Here is a 20,109-nt window from a genome sequence, read left to right as displayed (position 1 = left end):
AGAGATCTTCAATATCTGGTTCTCTTGGAACTGATACTTCTTACCTTAACCTAAACCTTAATTCTATTTAATATTATCCAATTTAAATCTATCATAATATGTTATAAATTTGTATTTAATTGGACTGTTAATGCGGCCTTATTTTACTACGCAATAGCGTTGTGAAAGTATGACGGTCTCAAGCCCGATAACGCAGAGAGCAGTCATGTTATTTGGTGGGGGGGTGGTGGGGGGGCCAGGCGGGGGGGTGGTGGAGGGGCGATGGGGGTGGGGGGGTGGTGGGGGGTGTGGTGGGGGGGTTTTTGAGATTTTCGAAAATAACAGAGAAATGAAAGAATTTTACGTGTTTTGGTGGGGGGGCCAAGGTGGGGGGGTGGTGGAGGGGTGGTGGGGGGTGGTGGGGGGGTAGTGGGGGGGTGGTGGGGGGAGTCTTGCCAAAATGACTATATAATATAGGAAGATATATATATATATATATATATATATATATATATATATGTAACATATTCGTATACAAGCAAACCAGAAAAATGTCATGTATTTGAGCAGGTGGTTTGCTTACACGAAATATAGATGTTTTTTTTTTAATTTTATTGCACAAAGGTTTTATTATATCAAAAGCATCGATAAGTAACTTTGCACGATTCAAGTAATTTTCAATTTCTTTGGATCATTCTATGGATAGCCAATCGGATATATTGTTTTAGAATGCTTTTATTTTCCAGTATTTTTCCACAACAATTTTTCTCACGTATGAAACCTTCCTATACTTAATATATTCAAACTTAATTCTTTTTTTATTGGAATTCAAATGTCAGTACTTTTCTTATAATGTAGAATCCAGTGAATTCAATGTCAAGGAATTTCTCCACGTAATGATTGTCTGACACGAGCCAAACCATGTATGCATATTCGATTAGACTTTAATTTAAAGTTTAGTAATTATCGCGCTATCAATTATCACAACACTCATAGTTTTAAAATTGGAAATAAAGTTATAACAAAATAATAGTTTATGTAATTGTTATAAGTATATAATCAAAAATTAAAAAATGTATATACGGCCCGTCTATAATTTTTCATATGTCCAAATGCGTTGTGAAGTGTTCTTTCCTTACAAAATATTTGCTATAAATCATATTCAAGTGCATTGCAAAATATAGCAACAACTACATACTTATCAATTTAACTATCAAACAGTTTTAAAGCTTATTTTGTTTACAATAACATAATAATATTCTTATTCTATGACAAGATTTTAATATTGTTCAAAGATAATTAAGCAATCCTGAAGATAAATAAAATCTCATTTCCACCTTGAATTCAATACAGATTGTCATGTCAGAACTGTGGCGGCCGTATGCAAAACATTTTTACGAAACAAAGTAGTTCGAGGACAGACTGATATTCCAATTTGATTGATTTAGCAAAAAATAATGTACTTCTATGAAATGGACAGTGTACTTTTGAGGTTTAAGCGTGGTTATTAGCACTTGATAATATGATTTAAAGTAGATTAGATTTGTGAAATGTGGTTAATATATTTGATCAATGCTATAAGAAGGAACACAAATCCAATATTATGTATGTTAGTGTACTATGAAATATAGATTTAAACATATATTAGTGATGATCGTATGAAGTATTCTATGTAACAGAATATATGATGCCATGTGGTAAAAATTCTATTAGTATGCATTTCTCATCTCAAAAACTTTCTGAATTCTAAAATATTGTATACAAATAGTACATTACGATACATGTGACTTAAATGGTTCTTTTTTACACGGCGCTTAGCGCCCTCGCTACGCTAACGGGTGCTAACTGCGCCGTGAAAAATAGAACCATTTAAGTCACACGTATCGTATAAAATTTTATAGCACAGACTGCTAAAGTCCGCAAGTCTCGCCTATTCGTGACTTAACAGCGGATTTTAGCCACACTGTGCTATAAAATATCTAAATTTCTATTAATCTCAAAAAGTATGAATTGAGAAAAAAAAGCTATAAAAACACGCAGGCTGCGTCTGAAGTCACTAGTGCTATTGAATAAATACTAAATATTGGTTATAGTTGTCTTAGTTTAAAAGTGAAGGCTAAATTTCTCATATGAATCATGTCAATATGATCAATCAGGAAATGTAAACAAATCGATCGTTTGAATGAACTTAATGCAGTGAATCAAAGTAAAGAGCAGAGCCTTATAACCTGATCATTGACGACTTGAAACTCTTTCGAATACTACGTTATAAAATCACGCCTTAAAGCACGTACTCCTATAATTGCAATAGCAAGTTTGCAAGCTTTGGTCGCTGTGGAAAACGTTTGCATCGCGTTCGTGATGTATTTGCGATGCAAAACGTCTAGGCAGTCGTGCTCACGCAAGAGGCCTTTGGGCGGTGGTAAGGTCACTGCATAATCGCGCCCGAGATATGGAATTTTTCACCAATTTTCGCCCCCTATAAAACTCCCCACTCAGGACAGAGTCAACGGCAGTCTTGTTGTGAACAACGATCCGAATGAAAAAGTAGTCGTTCCTCGCTGCAACAAATTCTATAAGCAGTCGTACATCGACTCTGAGCGGAAAACGATCATAGTGCGTTTTGTTATTGTGTTTATCGGCGTAGTTTGTGTGACTCATTAATCGTTACAGGATAGAGAAGGATTGTGATTTTACGTAAAAATGTATTTGATATAATTTTTTAGTGAGATTTAAAACTAATTAATCTTTGTAATTTTTCAATTTTGATAATTGAAAAAATGTTATTTTAAACTTGGTTTTAATTATAATTTTATTAGTTTGGTCACAAAAACTACAACCGTTAAAATTGATTAACATCAATAAAAAAAAAACAAAAAAAAGTTGATTAATACACCGATTTTTAATACAGAACGAAGAAGATATTGTAATAAGGTAAAATAGGAAGTGCATAAACAGAATCAAGATGGACGCGGTACCGATGAGTACTTCTTATTTGCCCGCTACGCTATTTTGGCCCTTAGTGCTCATAGCAGCAGCTTTAGCAGCAGTTCACTATTACATCGAAACCTCGCGAATCGTAAGACTTGGCAATAAATTACCAGGTGAGTGCGGATTAAGTTGACCTATGAGTCACAATTTCATAAATAATTAAAAGCAAAAAATTTAACTTGAACACATTCATGTACAAGCTTTAGTTCAAGAACTTTGATCTCCGAAACATTAGAGCCTTGATTTAATACATTAATTAATCTTAATTTAAGGCCCTAAGACCGTACCATTTTTTGGAAATGCACTAATGGCCTTAGGAGTGCAACCAAAAGATGTCCTAACCGAAGTTATGAAATATGACATTTACGGAAACGTCGCAAGGGCTTTTCTTGGCCCTAAGTTAGTGGTATTTCTCGTAGACCCGCGCGATGTAGAGATAATTCTTGGCAGCCATGTACACATCGACAAATCACCTGAGTATAGGTACGTTTACAACTTCCTGTAAATTACTACATCATTTTTATGATTTATAATTTATATGCGAAATATAAATTTTAACAAATCTTCCATATTATGTGACAAATTAGATACTTTGCACCTTGGCTGGGCGAGGGTCTTCTTATTAGCACTGGTGAAAAATGGCGTAGCCATCGTAAAATCATTGCGCCCACTTTCCATTTGAACGTTCTTAAATCATTTGTGCCGCTTTTCTACGAGAACAGTATCGATTTAGTTAAGAGACTGAAGAGTGAAGTCGGCAAAGAATTCGATTGCCACGATTATATGTCTGGTATCACGGTGGACATTCTTCTGGAAACAGCTATGGGTGTTAGAGGCACTCAAAAAGAAAAAAGCAGTTACGATTATGCAATGGCCGTTATGAAGTGAGTATCGTCGTTCATCTTGTTCAAATTATGCTATCGAATCGATTTTCGCAACTATATTGCAATCTGCTGTTATACAATTTTAGTATGATCATTGTATCCATACAAAAAATCAATATTAGACAATGCATATTGGAATAAGCGAATATTTCTAGTCGGTCTATTAATAATGGATTAAAACGGACAATGTCGTTTAAAAGCTTATGAGACGTCATTTTATACCTAAATCTACATATTCGTACCTGTATTGTCTTAGACTGACGTGTTAATGGAACTGCCAATAATGAATACCACTTTGTAAGCGTCATGGGTGCGATATAACAATGCATTGATTTTGTCGATTTTCACACATGACGTGCAAGCCACTTGTCGAACAGCAAAAAAATCTATTAACGCAGTCCGAGCCACTTGAACTTCGATTTAATGTTTTACTAATGCTCCCATGAATTTGTCTCTTTCCATTACTTTGTATAGAATGTGCAACATTATTCATCAGAGGCAGTACAACTTTATGCTGAGATTAGACACCTTTTTCCAATTCACGTCTTTTGCGAAGCAACAAACGAAATTCCTTGACATTATTCACGGCCTGACGAAGCGCGTTATTAAGAAGCGCAACGTCGAGTTCAAGGATAAGATGGACTCACCGATGATGAACTCGATTATGAAAGAATTGAAAAAGGATTCGACTGAGATTGTTGATGAAAAACAACCAGAGGAGCAGAAAATGCGTTACGTTAGAGATGATCTGGATGAGATTGATGAAAATGACGTTGGTAAGTGTCTATAAATCTTAAATTAAACAAGATTGGAATTACATTTGAGAAGTTAAAGTTAATATACGTAAAATCAATTAATTCATTTAATGAAGGTGAGAAGAGGAGACTTGCCTTTTTAGACTTAATGTTGGAAATGAGAAAAAATGGAGAGCAGCTTACCGACGAAGAGATTAAAGAGGAAGTTGACACGATCATGTTTGAGGTTAGTACATATATATTTTAAAATATTATTTTATTATTTCATTGATGTGTCATAATCAGGTTTCTTTTAAAATTCAAGGGTCATGATACTACTGCTGCTGGCTCAAGCTTTGTACTTTGCGTACTTGGAATTCATCAAGACGTACAGGTATTTTATTTCAATGTTTTCAAATAGGCAATTATATCTTTTCGGTCTTCTGGCTTCTTCACTCCAGCAAAAGCCATTTTCGTTCCGGGTACAAACTTTTTTGGATTTTGCAAATATTCATCCATACTTGTTTCATCCCAACTAACTTTTTTGTTTTTCATGTGATCGGAAAATTTGAAGCCTTCACGAGCTATGAATAAGATTTATTTTCACTTAATAAACCCTTCTAAAGAAGTATTAAGGATAGTAATTAAATTCTAAATTCATACATGACTTACATCCACATGTTTTTCCAAAAATGCCGAAAAGGTTAGGACCTATTTTAGATTTTCCACCTTGTTCAGATGTATGGCATTGTTCGCACATTTTTTTAAAAAGGCTTTTACCATTATTAGCATCACCCATTATCGACTATTGTACTGTTGTTCATTTGAAAAACTTTATATTAAAAACACAGAACCGGTTACCTGGACTTTGTTTGCTAATTACGCATTTTGAATAACAAATGACAGTAAGCGACAACAAGAAATTGATACGCTTTCAGTCCATGCTTTTTAGATGGCTTTTTTTCAGAGAAATTTTATATTTTACAAACAAACCATTCATTTGGATGTTAGAATTTACTCATTTTTATTTAATTTTAAGTACATACATTATTGCTTATAGGATCGAGTAATAGAAGAGCTTAATGAAATATTTAAAGGCTCCGATAGGCCTTGCACTTTCCAAGATACCTTAGAGATGAAGTATCTCGAGAGAGTTATCTTGGAAACGCTAAGACTGTTTCCACCCGTTCCAGCCATTGCTAGACAACTTAATCAAGACGTAAAGCTAGGTAAGCAGAACATATGAATTCGTTGTATTTTAATAAATATATTTGCATAGTCATTATGATGAGTTCATTTCTTTCCAGCGTCTGGCGATTACATATTACCATCGGGATGCACTGTTGTCATTCCACAATTCAAAATTCACCGATTGAAGGAATATTATCCAAATCCTGATGTATTTGATCCTGACAATTTTTTGCCGGACAAGACTCAAGATAGACATTATTATGCTTACATACCGTTCAGTGCTGGACCAAGGTATCTTTAATAACCAAAATACTCTTATGATCGTACTTATCGAATATATAATAATATATTTAATAAAATTTTGTTTTTAAGATCTTGTGTCGGTCGTAAGTACGCAATGCTGAAACTCAAAGTTTTGCTCTCAACAATCCTGCGAAACTATAAAATTAATTCTGATCTGACCGAAGAAGACTTTAAATTACAAGTGGACATAATTCTTAAAAGGTCTGATGGTTTTAGGATACAGATTGAGCCACGAAATCAGGCAGTCATCGTGTAACTTCATCGACTCCTAATTCGCATGATTTTTTGCCATTCTTGTCATTAGTCAAACTTTTAAGTGATTTTGTATTTTATAAGCATTCGTCTGTAAGTTGAAGTCAGTAATTTTAGTAGGTAAAGGATTCTTTTGAATTTCATAACAGCTTGTTAAAGGACTGTTGTTTTTGTAAAAATGGACTGCTTTGTAATTTATTATTTAAAGAGAAAAACTACAAAAAAATTAAAAAGCCACCTTTGGGCTTTACATTGATTTATTTAGTCATTGTAAGTTATCTACCAGTATGCTTCGAAACTTTCGTATACTATGTAACACGTGTTTCGAGATATTTATTTCAGATTAATAAATACTGATCAATTTTCCTTTGAGAAACATTCATTTCTTACATTTTTATACAAAAGAATATAAATGCGAGTTTCATGCATTCTTGCACGATCTAATTGGAAGTAAAGAAAAAAAATAAAATGATGAGAAACATTTAAAATTATTTATTTAAAACGTAATTTACGTTATTCTTGACTTTTTGTTATTGATATAAGCTATTTTATGATCGCGTGATGTTATTATTAATATTTTCGCGAGAAATATGTCTAAAGACAAAGAATAATAATCATTAATTTTGCGATTCTAACATTTTTTTTTTATTAAAAACGATGAATAGTTTTTACAAATTTTGATTTTATGCCAGTCAAACTTACGTCTACTGCATCAAAAAATAAATTATATCCTACGGCTACAGTATAAACAATTAACACTTACGCTATGAAATACAATAAGTATTTAGCTAATAAAATTCGTGAATGATAAGTCAATAAGTTCATTAATCTACATTAACAATATCACTTATAACATGTTTTCTCGTTCACCAGTCTTTCTACAACACATTTTCACTAATCACTTTTCAGTTTTCTTCTTAGCAAGTATTATTTCCATGGTCCATGGCACAATAAATAAAGCGTTCATCGCTAAAAGTACGATTTGGCACACGACAAAACTGTCAGTCCAGTCTTTTATCAGTCCTATAAGAAAAAGGGTATGATAAACAAAAAACTACATGCATTTTTTGTAGATGTCAAGTAACAGTTACTACTTATGAAAAGTTTTCATATTTTTTTTTAATTTTGTTTTATACAAACACATGAACATAAAGTTACTAAGAATACAAGCAAAACACTCACCCGCAAAAGGACCAAAGATGACCGATATAACTCCGCTGACGATAGCAAAGACCCCGTAAGCGGCGGCAAACTGATCGACACTGATGTTCTCGACGACAACAAGCGGCTGGGGCACCAGCAGCCACGAGCGTACCGCACCGATCACCGCCACCATTATTATAGTGCCCGTCAGCGTGTCCTCGAAGTACAGATAACCTGCGCTCGTCAAACAACCACACACACGAGATAAGAGATCCGTGCGCAATGGGTCAAGCTGCATTTGAGCGCATCATAGCGACCAATTTTCAAATGTAGCACTGGCTATACGATTGAGTTAAGCTTGTTTTAACGCGTCACAAGTTGTGGATATTATTCTGAACTGAAGCTCGTTCATTGCTTTACCCATTCAAACAAATCTTCGCATCGCATTATTTCTTTACAATCATAGTATGTATGAAATTTAATCATTTAATTAATGTTCAATTTATCAAACGTGATACAAAACTTATCTGGATAAAAAAAAATGAAATACTTGCTAGAGGTGTTTATCATATGATAAAGATTAATTTGATTTTAGATTAAATCAGAGTAATAGATTAGATGTAACGAAAGTTTGCTACGCATATTATAATGATTTTATTTGGACTTTTGAATGTATTGTATCTATTGCTTCATCTTTTGCGTTTCCGGTTTCTATCGCAATTGATATTACATTTAACGATCTAAATGTTATAAAATAAAAATTACGTACCTAGTTTGGCAAGAGTCATGCCTATCATGGCAACGAAAAAGATCATTTTCGGTTTGGCATCGACGAATATTGTAAAAATCGCAAGGCAAATTCGCGACACTAGCTCAGCACTCGCGGAGACTGTTATCGCCAAAGCTGCGTCTGCTTTTGTATAGCCTCGACTGGTCATCATCATGGGCAGAAACGCGGCGAAGGTAAAATCGCTCGTGAAAACAAAACTTATACCCAAGCACATGTTCACAAAAGGACGATTTTTGAGCAAAGAGAAATCAATTAGGCTATCTAGTAGCCTACGGCTCCTATAGAACAAACATGGTTATACTGTTGCGTAAATATGTTTCGATGTGAATACTTTTCGAACGTCGTTTTGAGACTCACCTAATTCTAAACATTTTTGGCGTTTTCTGACTAATGACGTCTACGACGATATCGCTAGCTTCTCTTTCTTCTTCCGCAATCGCTACTGCAGGCGTACGTAGTCTTAGCACCACATTGCTAAGTGTTTCAGTGCCTGGTTGTACCCTAAGATTTGTCAAACTTGAAGATGTGAAACCAGCGAGTAAGGCCGGTTTCTTCCGCGTCCTGGCCCAGTCGGTCCATTCGGTCACCAACAATGACTTGCTACGTTCGCGGCATATGCCGGTTTCCACATTCGACACTGAAGCAACTCTTACTTCGGGTGACTAGAAAATTCATCATTTTTTAGAGAAAAGTTGGATACTCTATGTAGCTTCGCAAAATAAAGAGAATCGCAGTTACCAGCGTTGCGTTGTTAGTTCGGTCTTCTTCTTGTAAGCTTCGACAGCTATTCCATTTTTCGGACTTTTTGAGATTGTCCAATTCGCGAGGATTTGGAAGAGAGTTTACGGGGACGAGTGGCTTCTTAGCTTCGTCAATCGGTTCCTCTTCGTGTTTTGTTTTTAATTTTCTGTTTTGGAATTTTTTGCTCCAACTTGAAGGTGGTCGCATAAGAGCCATCGCTGTTATGCAGTGAAGACTCAGAGCTCCCGTGATTGCTGCAGTGCCTAAAAATTGGAACATTAAACCAAAACTAGAGGAAATATTTTGTTTTAATTACCACGATAAGATTTAAATAGAAAAAGAATAGAAGATTGCTAGTATATCTTTAAGAGGCAAGATAAAGATCACTGTATAAAAGTTCATGACGTATGTTATTAATGCACGTGGTATCTCACTCAAAGCTATGCAGTATAAAGTGTACTGCGATAAAACTTCTTGATGTTTTCTGTTTGATAAATGTACGTATCAAATCAAGTCGGATTTCGGCAGCTGCTACTGCATGTTTGAATTAGATAAAGATTGTAGAATATGGAATACCTGCACTAAACGCAAAATAAGATTTCTGATGAAAAAGTTACCTCTGAATCCGTATTCCTCCATCATAAGTTCGATACCGATAGGGTAAATGATACCTCCTAGACCGACAATGGCCTGCGATATACCCATCACCTGATCAAAAGTATAAATACATTAGTTTTAAAAAACTAATAAACGATATTAAAGATATTTCTTGATCGTGTATTACCATCGATCTCTTCTTATCGAAGTAGGCATTAAAGTTAGTGTTACATATTGTGAATATGAGTCCCAGACCGATTCCTTCGAGAAAAAAAAGGACAGCCATTTCGATAACATGACGCACGAACGCTATCATAACGTTGGGTACCGCAAATAATATGGCACCGATTATGCCCACAGACCTCATGGAGAACTGCTTTAATAGGGGATTTGTCACTAAACCTAAATATGAAAATATATCATGGTAAAAATAAAGTTTCTCAATAAGATTCGCGATAGTACATCGAAAGTTGGTATTTCAACTATAACTATTGATTGGTTTGGGCTATTACAAGACATGTTTGCAAAATGTGTATAATTAATTATGTTAACCTGTTTTAACTGAACGGTTGAGACTATTGACATAATGATTGCAATTTTAATTGATGTACGCACGGAAAAATAAATCTTTAATAAGTAGCTCGTTACTTATTGTCGTACGTTGAGGAAGTTACGCTTACGAATCTTGTGATTATGATTAGTTAATAAATCATAACGCATTGATAAGAATTTCTATAGCTGGAAACGTTAAATACTTGTTTGTAATTAAGTCCAATTAAAAATTAGATAAGATAAATTTCTTTATCTAAAATTTTATTTATGACCCTTTTTGAATGCAATGTAACAGTTTTCGGATAAGGTTATGGTAATTATAGTATGTTCTTTAAGGCAGGTCAAGTCTCACAAGCTTAAAAAGTCACGATTGATATGTTCTAAATACTTTTTGTAGAAGACGTCTTTTCAATTTTTTTAGTGATGTGATGGCAAACAATGCTACATACAATTTGATGTGACGATTTATTAGATTATATAAATTTATAAAAGCTGAGCCTCAGCGTAATAAGACCAATCATATTGCAGTTTCCAATAATTATTAAACTGATTACAATTTCTTTATACGGATAAGATAAATGTCCCTCAAATCAGTCAAAAACAGTTTTTACGTTGCATATGTACTTTAAATAAAATAAAAAACGATTGCGGTAACTTATTTACAAATCGACTGTCTTTAAAAAGCTCAAAATTTAAGGTACACTACACTGGTCGTCTCGCACTTTGATATCAATGTTATCATAGAACTATTTATCGTATCTGTATATGTATACTATATTTTATTATTTGCTTCTAACGCTGCATGAAAATCGAATAATGACGTAACAGTACAATTTTGCACTTAGTAATTCATCTGTATGGTAAATTGACAATTTTTTATAATCATTTTAGATACAAAATGGCACAATCAAAGTCAAGTTTAAAAACAGGTTTATTAATAAGCCAGTTATTAATTGAAAAAAAAAATCTACACGATATTACAGCAATACACAAAGAAACTTACCCGCGAGTGAGTAACTTATGTTAAATAACGAATTCAGCATCGTGGTAACAGAGCCAGCCTGCTCAGTCGCTTCAAGAAAGTCACCAAAAACAATAGTAAACGAAGCATTTGGACCTATTGTAGTTACCTATGCAAAAAACTAATACTCATTTCCAACTCGCAATATTACGACGTGTTATTTAGCGATACACGTGTCGGTATGAAAATTGAAATTCTGATTTGAATTGTGGTGCTATCAGGTGACAATTTGAAATCAACTTCTATAATTAGAACGTGAATGTGGATTCTTGAATGGATATTTCCGATTGTAACAGAAGAAAAAAACAAGTGATGTTTTCCTCTTGTAATCAAATGCAAACAATGAATATAAACAAAAAAGTTAAAAAATGTACAATGTAATGACATTGCATCTGTACGTGTCTCACATGTGGATTATCTATAATCTATGCTTATTGTAAATTTGCTTTTCCCTGAAAATGTTTTCAAATGTACAATCGTAATAATAACTGTTTTATTTTGTTTTTAATTGATCGTCAGCTGTTAAACAAACGCTAACGAATCTTTACGCAATTTTACGTTTTAATCGGGTAAAAATTGTATTCGAGTCCGCAACTAAATAATTCAATATTTGTAAATTCTGTAAAATCTTGATGGAAAGCGTAAATAGCATTTGATCAGCTCTAAACAGTATATACTTTGCTAAGGAAGTTACAGCAAATAAACACTTACGAAAACAAGAATTAGTCCAAGGGTAACCATCCAACCCCAACCTCCATCGGGCGCCTCATATTCGCTGCTGACCTCGGTGGCAGCCTCTTCGTCTTCGCTTTCTTCTTCGGGTCTTTTCTTAATTTTTTCGCTTCTTTTTGTACTGGATTCAAGCTTAGTCTTGTCTTCGCCGGTTGACGAAGCCTTATCACCGATTTTGAAACCATTCTTCAAACTTTTCTTTAGTACCATTTCAGTCACTGCATTAAAATACCGATCTACAGTTAGATTATTTGATTGTGTAACGGATAAGTGGCATTTTTGTATGAATTATTAATTGCTGATGCTGCGATAATCACGAGTAAAATCTGTATACTGTACAATTCATTAAAATTGTTCTGACAAGTACAACTCTTGTCTGTAGATAGACTTCGTTTTTCAAGATAGAATAATAATAATAACAATAATGATAATAATAATGATTAATGAATTAATGCAAATGACAATGCTAATGAAACTTGGTCCATTTCCAGTGTGAAAAAAGTATGACATACACTGTAATAGCGAATTTCCCCTTTTCACACCTTCTCGATTAACAAACAGCAAATAGAATTACCGATCTTTCCGGTACCAATTGTACCAGGTCCAGTGTCCCCTCCTCGGTTCAATCAGCCGTGAGTCAGCGTCACTTCAAATCTCTTCTCCTCGTTGCTATCCTCATATTCGTCGGTCCACTCGACACCCTGTCCTACAGCTCGGTCGAACCGCAGAGAACCGCTCCTCGTTATGCCGGTCTACCGAAGTCGGCCAAACCAACGGATGGCCGAGAGGAATTTCCGCGTCGAAGTCGCGGAAATGATTTCTTCTTGTCGGTATATTCGCGCAAGCTGGCGTCCCGAGCTAACTGAACAGAAGCCGGAGAAGTGGCATAATAGCCGAGAGAGAGTCTCCCCCTACTGAAGTAGGCACGCCGAGTTCGTTACAATATCTGTGCTATTCTTTTTCCTCTGTGGCCCCAAGTGGCCTGGCAATCGAGACAAAAATTTAGAGCTCTGCGTGTTGTCTGTTGTAACAGGTGCGCATTGGGAGAGCACAATCGCGCGCGCGCGGCAAGACTCTCAGCGACTCGCGTCAATGCGAACTCGGTAAGACACTGCCTGTGACGATACCAGGGTTCTACACCTGGCACCTGGGAGAGACGCTGATTTTCTATTGACGGGAATGCTCCGCCGATTTCCTGTTTCTGGCGCCGAGGGCTTATTATCGCTGCCGTCGCACCTTCCACTACTCAGACACACCAGCTTCCAGTGCAGCCTCGGTACACACATCGCACTTTTGCGGTATAAATCATGATAGCAGAGTAGGGAAATACACACAGCGCCGGGCAAACAAACCAATTTCTTATGCGCGCGTCTCTGTCGATTTTTCCGACGACCTGTACACACACTTGCAACTCTGTCTCTTTTCACCTCCCTCTCCTTCCCTTCTGTCTTCGTCTGGCGTCGCTACTGATGATCGAGTCTATATTCTTATCGGCTCTCTATCTTGAAAAAGTCTGTCTTTCGTATTAGACTGCACGAAATGTGTGTGTGTGTGTGTGTGTGTGTGTATGTCTGAGCTCGATTGGCTAATTATAGCTGCTCAATATAAAGCTTTGCGTGGAGAGATTTACGTAGATATGATGCTCGTGTCATTTCTGTCATTAAGGCATTATTAAGACGAGAACTAGATGCTTTTAAACATTGTCATTAGTGTGGTAAATTTCTCTATCACAGCACAGCAAAATTTTCCACAAGTGCACTAAATTTTCTACGATGTATAACTTGTAGCATACTTGTACATTTCTGAAAAAAAAAGATTCATTTATCGCACTCCTGATTGCCAGACAAAATAAATAACAAATTATGCGCAGATCAATTAAAGTTCTGTAAATACAGAAGTTCAATCTTAGACATGATTCTGCGATACGTTGGTCGCTTACGTTTTTCTAAATAATCATCCGAATAAACACGAAAGCTTGTAATGTGCGAAAACAAATATTATGAGTTCAAAAAACGAAAAAAAACACAGCAGTTATATTTTAACTCAATGAAAAGTGTCATCAGCTGCAGTTACATCGTTTTGCGTGGTTATTTATAATTGTTCATCTCAATTCAAAATGAGCCTAAATTGACAGTTCGCTTATAACTGCTGTTTGTATATCATGTGATTTTAAAACCATTACAGTCAAATTGTCAATATAATAGAGCAATTGCAGGACTGTTCTCGGGCGAGAAGAGCCGCTCTTTGCTTGGTGCACTCGACACAAGAAACCTAATGCAGATTGTACCAGTGTTCTGACGACGAAACATGCTCCGAAACTTTATTTTCTTTTTTAATTGTAATACTATTTATATATGCGATAGAATTCATTACTTATAGAACTTGTTCCAGATATTGCAGAAATATTTGAACACAAATTTGAAACATAATTATGGATCTATTGAGTTTTTCTCCTTGCTCGTTATTTTAATTTTACCGATATGCAGCCTCTAAAATATTTATTTATTTCAAATTCAGACTGGCTTAAACAAATTTAGAAAAAGTACAAAAGATGGCAGTCTTAAAACGCAGACTAGTTGATAAACACGTTCAAGTCACTCCAAGGCTAAAAAGAAACTATTAAAAAACTTATAATCGAAAAAGGCTTATATTTATGTCAATGTTTATGAAAGGGGATGCTTAAAATTTTTAATCCTTCGATATTTGTGAGTAACTTAATTACAGAGAAAATTAAATGTAGAAAGTTCAAGTAGACCAGTTAAAAAAATCTTTTGTACATTAACAGTAATATTTTACATCAAGTATTTAGTAAAATTCTCCATATGGTTCTAATCATTGTAAATACAATTTACAAACACTTTATTTCTTTGAGCATTAGCCATCTTTTAAAGAGTTTAATTTTGTCAATTGCAGAAAAAGAAGTAAGTTATACAAAATTGCATAATAATAATGATTTGAACTTTTTATGAGCGAAGAACTTGTATTTTTAATGTTAGCGTCAACCGCTCATGACTCACACATTTTTCCAAGTGTTTATCGATGTTTCACTATCAGTACCTATCTAGACTTTGACTGACCATACCCAAGACGAAGAACGTATTATTTGGATTTATCAACAATTGGTGTGCTAACAAAAATCTTTCTATCGTTGTCTAATCATTTTACCGCGTTAGATACATGACTCTTTTGTAGATTTCTATAATGTGAAACTCATTTATTTTGTGATTAGATCGGGTTGTCTGATTTTGTGATTCAACTAGTTAAGTATAGCGATATATGGCCTTACCTGGTCAGTTCCATTTCACTTTTCTTTGTCAAACGTAATGTGTACCTACTTAGTGTGAAAGCGAATAGTGCAACGATAGTTTTTGGTGATTAGTTTTTTTCCTATTTTTATAACAACATGAATTAATCGGTTTAATGTGGTGATTAAAATAAATAAATGTCATTAGTAGAAATTTGACTCGGGGAAAAAAATTCCAAAGTATGCTGGAAAAATTAACGTCATAGATGTGAAACGCAGATAACAAAAACCTGTCAAGCATTGGTGCAATCATTCTTGGACTACGCACCTGCTATACACTCATTTTTGTTTAAAATCTGCAATACAAAGATGTAGTGCATAATTAAAGATAAGGACTCATGTACTTGAAACTCTGTGGACGTTAATGTTTTGCATAAAGTAAATATAATTTTCCAGTGGCTATTGGAATCAACACTTCAAATACAAAAGTCTTTCTGTTATTTACAGTAATGACATTTTTATCGACGATCAATAATTCTATTTTAAGAACAAACAATTCATTAGCTCTTTAAACCGAAGTTTATTATAGAAGTAATAAGTTATACAAGAAAAAGTATTCACTAAAGTCGTATTTAGATTTTTAACGTTTCATGACATTGAAATGACACAGCGGGAATTGCCGATCTTATTGATAGTAGCTTACGTGATGATAATTTTTTTCAGCTATAAGTGTTGTACATTCAATCTCATAAGGATAAGTAATTAAAAATCACGCAGATTCATATTAGTTGAGACAAAAAGCTTTTGAAAAGATTCATAATGACGAAAGTAAAATATGTCGTACCGGATGGTGGTATGGGATGGGTAATAGTACTCGCCTTTGCTTTGAACAACGTAAGACTTTTTTTATTACTTTCAATCCATGATCATGTTTATTTATTAAAGAACGATGATTCAGTTCCTCTTATAAGGCTCATAATTGTGACGTAAATGTATACAGCTTTAGGTATTTGTTTGACTGCTTGCACGCGCGGGTATTTTCATGGAAAAATCGTCTGAGATAATAAATAATGATATCATTTCGATGTTGACTGTGAAGGTACAATAACACGGTTCTTATGTCAAGTTTGATGCTACAGAATTTCCTAAAAAAGAAAAGTTTTTGAACACATATGATTAATGGCTCTGCGATAATAAATGCTATCGATAATAGTAAGCACTCGCAAAAAGTATCATTATATCTGGTATTACGCGCGTATTATCATTATATCTGGTATTACGCGTTTTTTTTAAATGTCAAGCTTATATACACTGGTAAATAAAAATATCGAGAAGAAATCGTGCTTAAAATATTGTTATGATCGGGTTCGGGTAATAAAAATAACAACACGTTATTTATAGAAAATCACTCTTGAACTCGGACTCTTTATTCGAACATAAACACAACTGTTCTCAACAGCTGACAGAACCAGACTGAACATAAATAATAACATCCGCGACGTCGTTGATCTCGTTGCTAAGGTTGCTATGCGTGATTCTTGGTGTTCGAATCGCGCAACATTCAGGCTCGGTCACAACAATATATTTCTTTATATCTAAATTTGGTTTTAATTAAAATGTAACATTATGCAATCACAGTAAATAAAAATAGTTTATATTTATAGATTGTAATGATACCGATTATCCAAAATTTTGGCATGATCTATGGCAGTGCTTTCAAACGATATGGCATATCGGCGACACAGTCGACTCTTATAATAAATGTCAATCAAGCGTTTGGTATGGTGCTCGGCATGATGAATGGACCATTGTTACGCAAGTACGGCTACCGAAAGATGGCTGTGGCAGGCTCTCTACTCTATTCGGGCGGTGTAATCTTGACCTCCTTTGGATCGAGTTTGAATCACTTTATCATTACATACGGAATGATAACCTGTACGTATATATTGTACTTGTGACATAAATCCATATTTCGTATTACAGGATTAAAAATTTGAAAATAGTAAACATTATGCCACGAGAACGCGAAGTAGACGGTCATCTCGCCGAAGTCGAGTGAGATCTGTCTTGCGCTCGCGTTCGTAATCTCGTTTGAACGAGTAGAATTCAATAGATGTACTTATATTTGTATACGTCTTCTTGTATGTATTTTCAGCTCTCGGCATGAGTATGGGGATGTCCTCTTTTTCCCTCGCAATAAATACATATTTTAGAGAAAAAAGAGGTCGAGCTATGGGCTTGGCCATGACAATTACGGGGATAGGTCCAATCGTCATACCGTACTTAGTATCATTTTTATTGTATGAATACGGCAATGAGGTAGGCTACTTTTAACTTTTTGCAATCGTACAAATAATATTTACGTAAAGTATGTTTTACCATCTGATGTAAGAACACTCGTGAAGTTTTAACAGAGAACTATGTTTATATTGGGAGGCTTAAGTTTAAATTCTCTAGTTGGTGCATTGTTGTTGCATCCGATAAAGTGGTATGCAAAACCAGAGAAGGAAACAAAAGAAGATTTGTCACCAACAATTGAAAAAGGTGAGATGCATGGTTAAAGTCATAGTATTTTGCAACTAAACGAATTGCTATATTATTTTCTTACCTTTTTTTATAGATCCTGATAACGATGAATTTAGAAAAAACTACGTAACTCAAGAATCTGCATCTCTGCTAGGTGGTTCCACAGAAAAATGCTTGTTCGATGTAGAAAATGACAAAATACGCAATCGCAAAATAAGTCGGACTATGACGATTTATAGTACTGATTTTAACGATGACAATACCAGTATTTACGGTTTTGAAATGCCCATTTCCATGCAGAACGGCTCCCTTCTAGATATTAGGGGTGATTTTACAGTTAAACGCGTATTATTCATGATAGTAAATGAAAAAGTTTCTAATTTTGCGTGATTTAGATTTGGGCACAGAACAAGAAGATGAAAACACAAAAAACAAGGAGGATAAAATTAAATTTCAAAGGCAATTATCTGCGGGTAATGACGTGGCCGAGTTCAGACGGAGCAGCAGTTTCAGCGAAATGAAAGCACGCAAATTTAGTATTGGTTCGCGATACGGAGATCTCGGTCTGACGAAGAAAGTCCTCACAGAGTGTCCTGAAGAGGAGAGAGAATTCATAAAAACTAACGGCGATTATTTGGAAAATAAAACGTAAGTCTATATCTGCACGATTAATGCAGAAGACAGTTCTCTAAGGCAATTAAAAAAACCGAGTGAAAGGAAAGGTTTCCGTTATGTGAACAATGCCAGAAGCAAGTGCGAGCGAATTATCATCTAAATTGCTTTATATCTCAATCTACTCCAACGCTTTACGATCATCTTTTACTATCGCAACCCGCAAAAGGTCGACTTATATTTTTTCTCTCTTTCAATTGCTTTAACGTTTCTGCTGTAAAAGTATTTCCAACGCGTTAACAGCGAATTGATTTAACGAAAAATAAAACATATACTTTTATTCTTCAACTCCAGGAACAAATCAGCAGTGCCGGCATTCACGGAAATAGTCAAGTTTTCCGAGCCCGAAGTGAAAATTCCAGAGAGACCAGAATCCCTAATCAAACGTTTATTTATTGCCATAAACAAATTCTTCGACCTGGACCTCCTCCGCGATCCTGTTTACGTCAACATAATGATGGGCATGTCTCTGGCCATATTCGCCGAGTTCAACTTTTCAACCCTGACTCCGTTTATCCTGAAAGACATGCATCTTACGGATGGTGACATCGCTAAGGTGATGAGCTCCGTCGCGTCCACGGATCTTATACTCAGGGCGGTGTCGCCCTACATTGGCGAGTTCCTGCGCAAGTCTCCTAGGATGATGTATCTCGTCAGTCTCTTCCTGCTCATCATCACGAGAACGGGTAATTACCTATCTGTACAATATACACGTGTCCGTCTGTCGGTATAGAGCTTCTATAGGAAACTGGCGCGGAGGAGTAATTGATCTTGCTGGAGAGGTCGAAAGGCCGCCGAGCATACGGTTAATCGCTATGCGCGCGGGTGGAAAGTTTGCAATCGAGTGTTAGATGGTGAAGACGTGATAATTCAACGCAGCGGCTAGCCGCTATGAGGAATCAGTGTTACACGTACGATGGAAATCTATGGACGTTCATTGAATGGCGCGGTATTTGCTCTACTGGATCGAACATCTCCGGTTGTATGGACGGTTGTGTGTTTGCAGGGTTGCTGATGGTGGAGCAGTTCTACCTCATAGTAGTTGTTGCCTTCGGTCTTGGTGTTGCCAAAGGTGTCAGGACGGTGTACATGACACTCGTGATACCCAGTCACGTTCCGCTGGAGAAACTCGCGAATGCCAGCAGCATCCAGTCGCTGGTTAATGGATTCTTCCTTATGGTCATTGGACCGTGTTTGGGTGAGAAATCGTGACTTTCTTGTGCTATCGGAATGAAATTCATAATATCCATACGAAATTTAATTGGCTAATTAAAATATACCTCACTGGCGCCTCCTTTACAGGTGTGATAAGGGACCTCACCGGTAGCTACGTGTACTGCATCATACTGATTAACGGCGTGACCTCGATCACCATAATAATGTGGCTCAGCGAATTCGGAATCAAGCGCATCTTGAGGATAAGAAAGCAGGGAGGAGGAACCAGCGAAAATTTGGAGCAGGATATCCTTAAAAAAGTCGAATCTCAATAAAATCGCAGCGCTCGTTAAATTCTTACCTTCACGATTCTGCGTTCGTTTCACCGGATAAATTTGGGTACGCCCAATCCGATAAACGCGGAGAAGCGGCGTAATATCAATAGCAGTTCTTTCGCGTTTTTCCCCAACGCTCTCACTCTCTCTTTGACGCATCATCTCTCGCCTTTCCTCTCAACCCACTCATTAAGGTTGCGATCGCGTCCTTGTTCCCTCCCCCCGAATCTCGCGGATCTAATTATCGCGGCAGCGGCGCGGCGCTCG

General features: G+C 35.8%; 4 protein-coding genes across 8 annotated transcripts; 2 read left to right on the top strand and 2 right to left on the bottom strand.

Annotated features, from left to right (window-relative positions):
• The first annotated feature begins 2,504 nt into the window (after window positions 1–2,504).
• CYP4G44 (cytochrome P450 4G44) lies at window positions 2,505–6,708 on the top strand. The gene is made up of 10 exons (NM_001172522.1): window positions 2,505–2,595; window positions 2,891–3,083; window positions 3,243–3,453; window positions 3,558–3,854; window positions 4,329–4,630; window positions 4,726–4,835; window positions 4,914–4,982; window positions 5,649–5,817; window positions 5,896–6,070; window positions 6,152–6,708. The coding sequence occupies exons 2-10, from the start codon at window positions 2,945–2,947 to the stop codon at window positions 6,336–6,338; spliced, it is 1,659 nt and encodes a 552-aa protein (NP_001165993.1). The 5' UTR covers window positions 2,505–2,595; window positions 2,891–2,944; the 3' UTR covers window positions 6,339–6,708.
• Window positions 4,734–5,764, bottom strand: LOC100115121 (cytochrome c, testis-specific-like). Of its 2 annotated transcripts, none has more exons than XM_001599882.5 (2): window positions 5,261–5,758; window positions 4,734–5,172 (listed from the first exon to the last, which is right to left on the bottom strand). In XM_001599882.5, exons 1-2 carry the CDS (start codon window positions 5,385–5,387, stop codon window positions 4,988–4,990), a joined length of 312 nt encoding a protein of 103 aa, XP_001599932.1. In that variant the 5' UTR covers window positions 5,388–5,758; the 3' UTR covers window positions 4,734–4,987. The 2 variants fall into 2 exon arrangements, with proteins under 2 accessions (XP_001599932.1, XP_031779116.1); XM_031923256.2 differs by having other exon boundaries at window positions 4,830–5,172; window positions 5,252–5,764.
• Window positions 6,502–13,707, bottom strand: LOC100115155 (monocarboxylate transporter 14). Its single transcript, XM_001599913.6, has 10 exons — window positions 12,485–13,707; window positions 11,890–12,128; window positions 11,161–11,287; window positions 9,793–10,007; window positions 9,626–9,716; window positions 9,006–9,271; window positions 8,625–8,929; window positions 8,247–8,545; window positions 7,517–7,711; window positions 6,502–7,357 (listed from the first exon to the last, which is right to left on the bottom strand). The coding sequence occupies exons 2-10, from the start codon at window positions 12,118–12,120 to the stop codon at window positions 7,233–7,235; spliced, it is 1,854 nt and encodes a 617-aa protein (XP_001599963.1). The 5' UTR covers window positions 12,121–12,128; window positions 12,485–13,707; the 3' UTR covers window positions 6,502–7,232.
• A 1,224-nt stretch (window positions 13,708–14,931) lies between these two features.
• On the top strand, window positions 14,932–19,861 carry LOC100115191. 4 transcript variants are annotated; one of them, XM_016981329.3, is made up of 10 exons: window positions 14,932–15,281; window positions 15,878–16,048; window positions 16,819–17,089; window positions 17,310–17,473; window positions 17,569–17,698; window positions 17,775–18,005; window positions 18,076–18,328; window positions 18,647–19,038; window positions 19,359–19,550; window positions 19,655–19,861. In XM_016981329.3, the coding sequence occupies exons 2-10, from the start codon at window positions 15,974–15,976 to the stop codon at window positions 19,840–19,842; spliced, it is 1,896 nt and encodes a 631-aa protein (XP_016836818.1). In that variant the 5' UTR covers window positions 14,932–15,281; window positions 15,878–15,973; the 3' UTR covers window positions 19,843–19,861. The 4 variants fall into 4 exon arrangements, with proteins under 4 accessions (XP_016836818.1, XP_008208838.1, XP_032458225.1 ...); XM_008210616.4 differs by lacking the exon at window positions 15,878–16,048 and having other exon boundaries at window positions 14,983–15,281; XM_032602334.1 differs by having other exon boundaries at window positions 14,983–16,048.
• Window positions 19,862–20,109: the final 248 nt, after the last annotated feature.

This window comes from Nasonia vitripennis, chromosome 1 (genome assembly GCF_009193385.2).
Source record: "Nasonia vitripennis strain AsymCx chromosome 1, Nvit_psr_1.1, whole genome shotgun sequence".
Classification (NCBI taxonomy): domain Eukaryota; kingdom Metazoa; phylum Arthropoda; class Insecta; order Hymenoptera; family Pteromalidae; genus Nasonia; species Nasonia vitripennis.
Note: the sequence above shows the minus strand (reverse complement) of the source record. Positions and strands in the feature narration are given on the sequence as shown.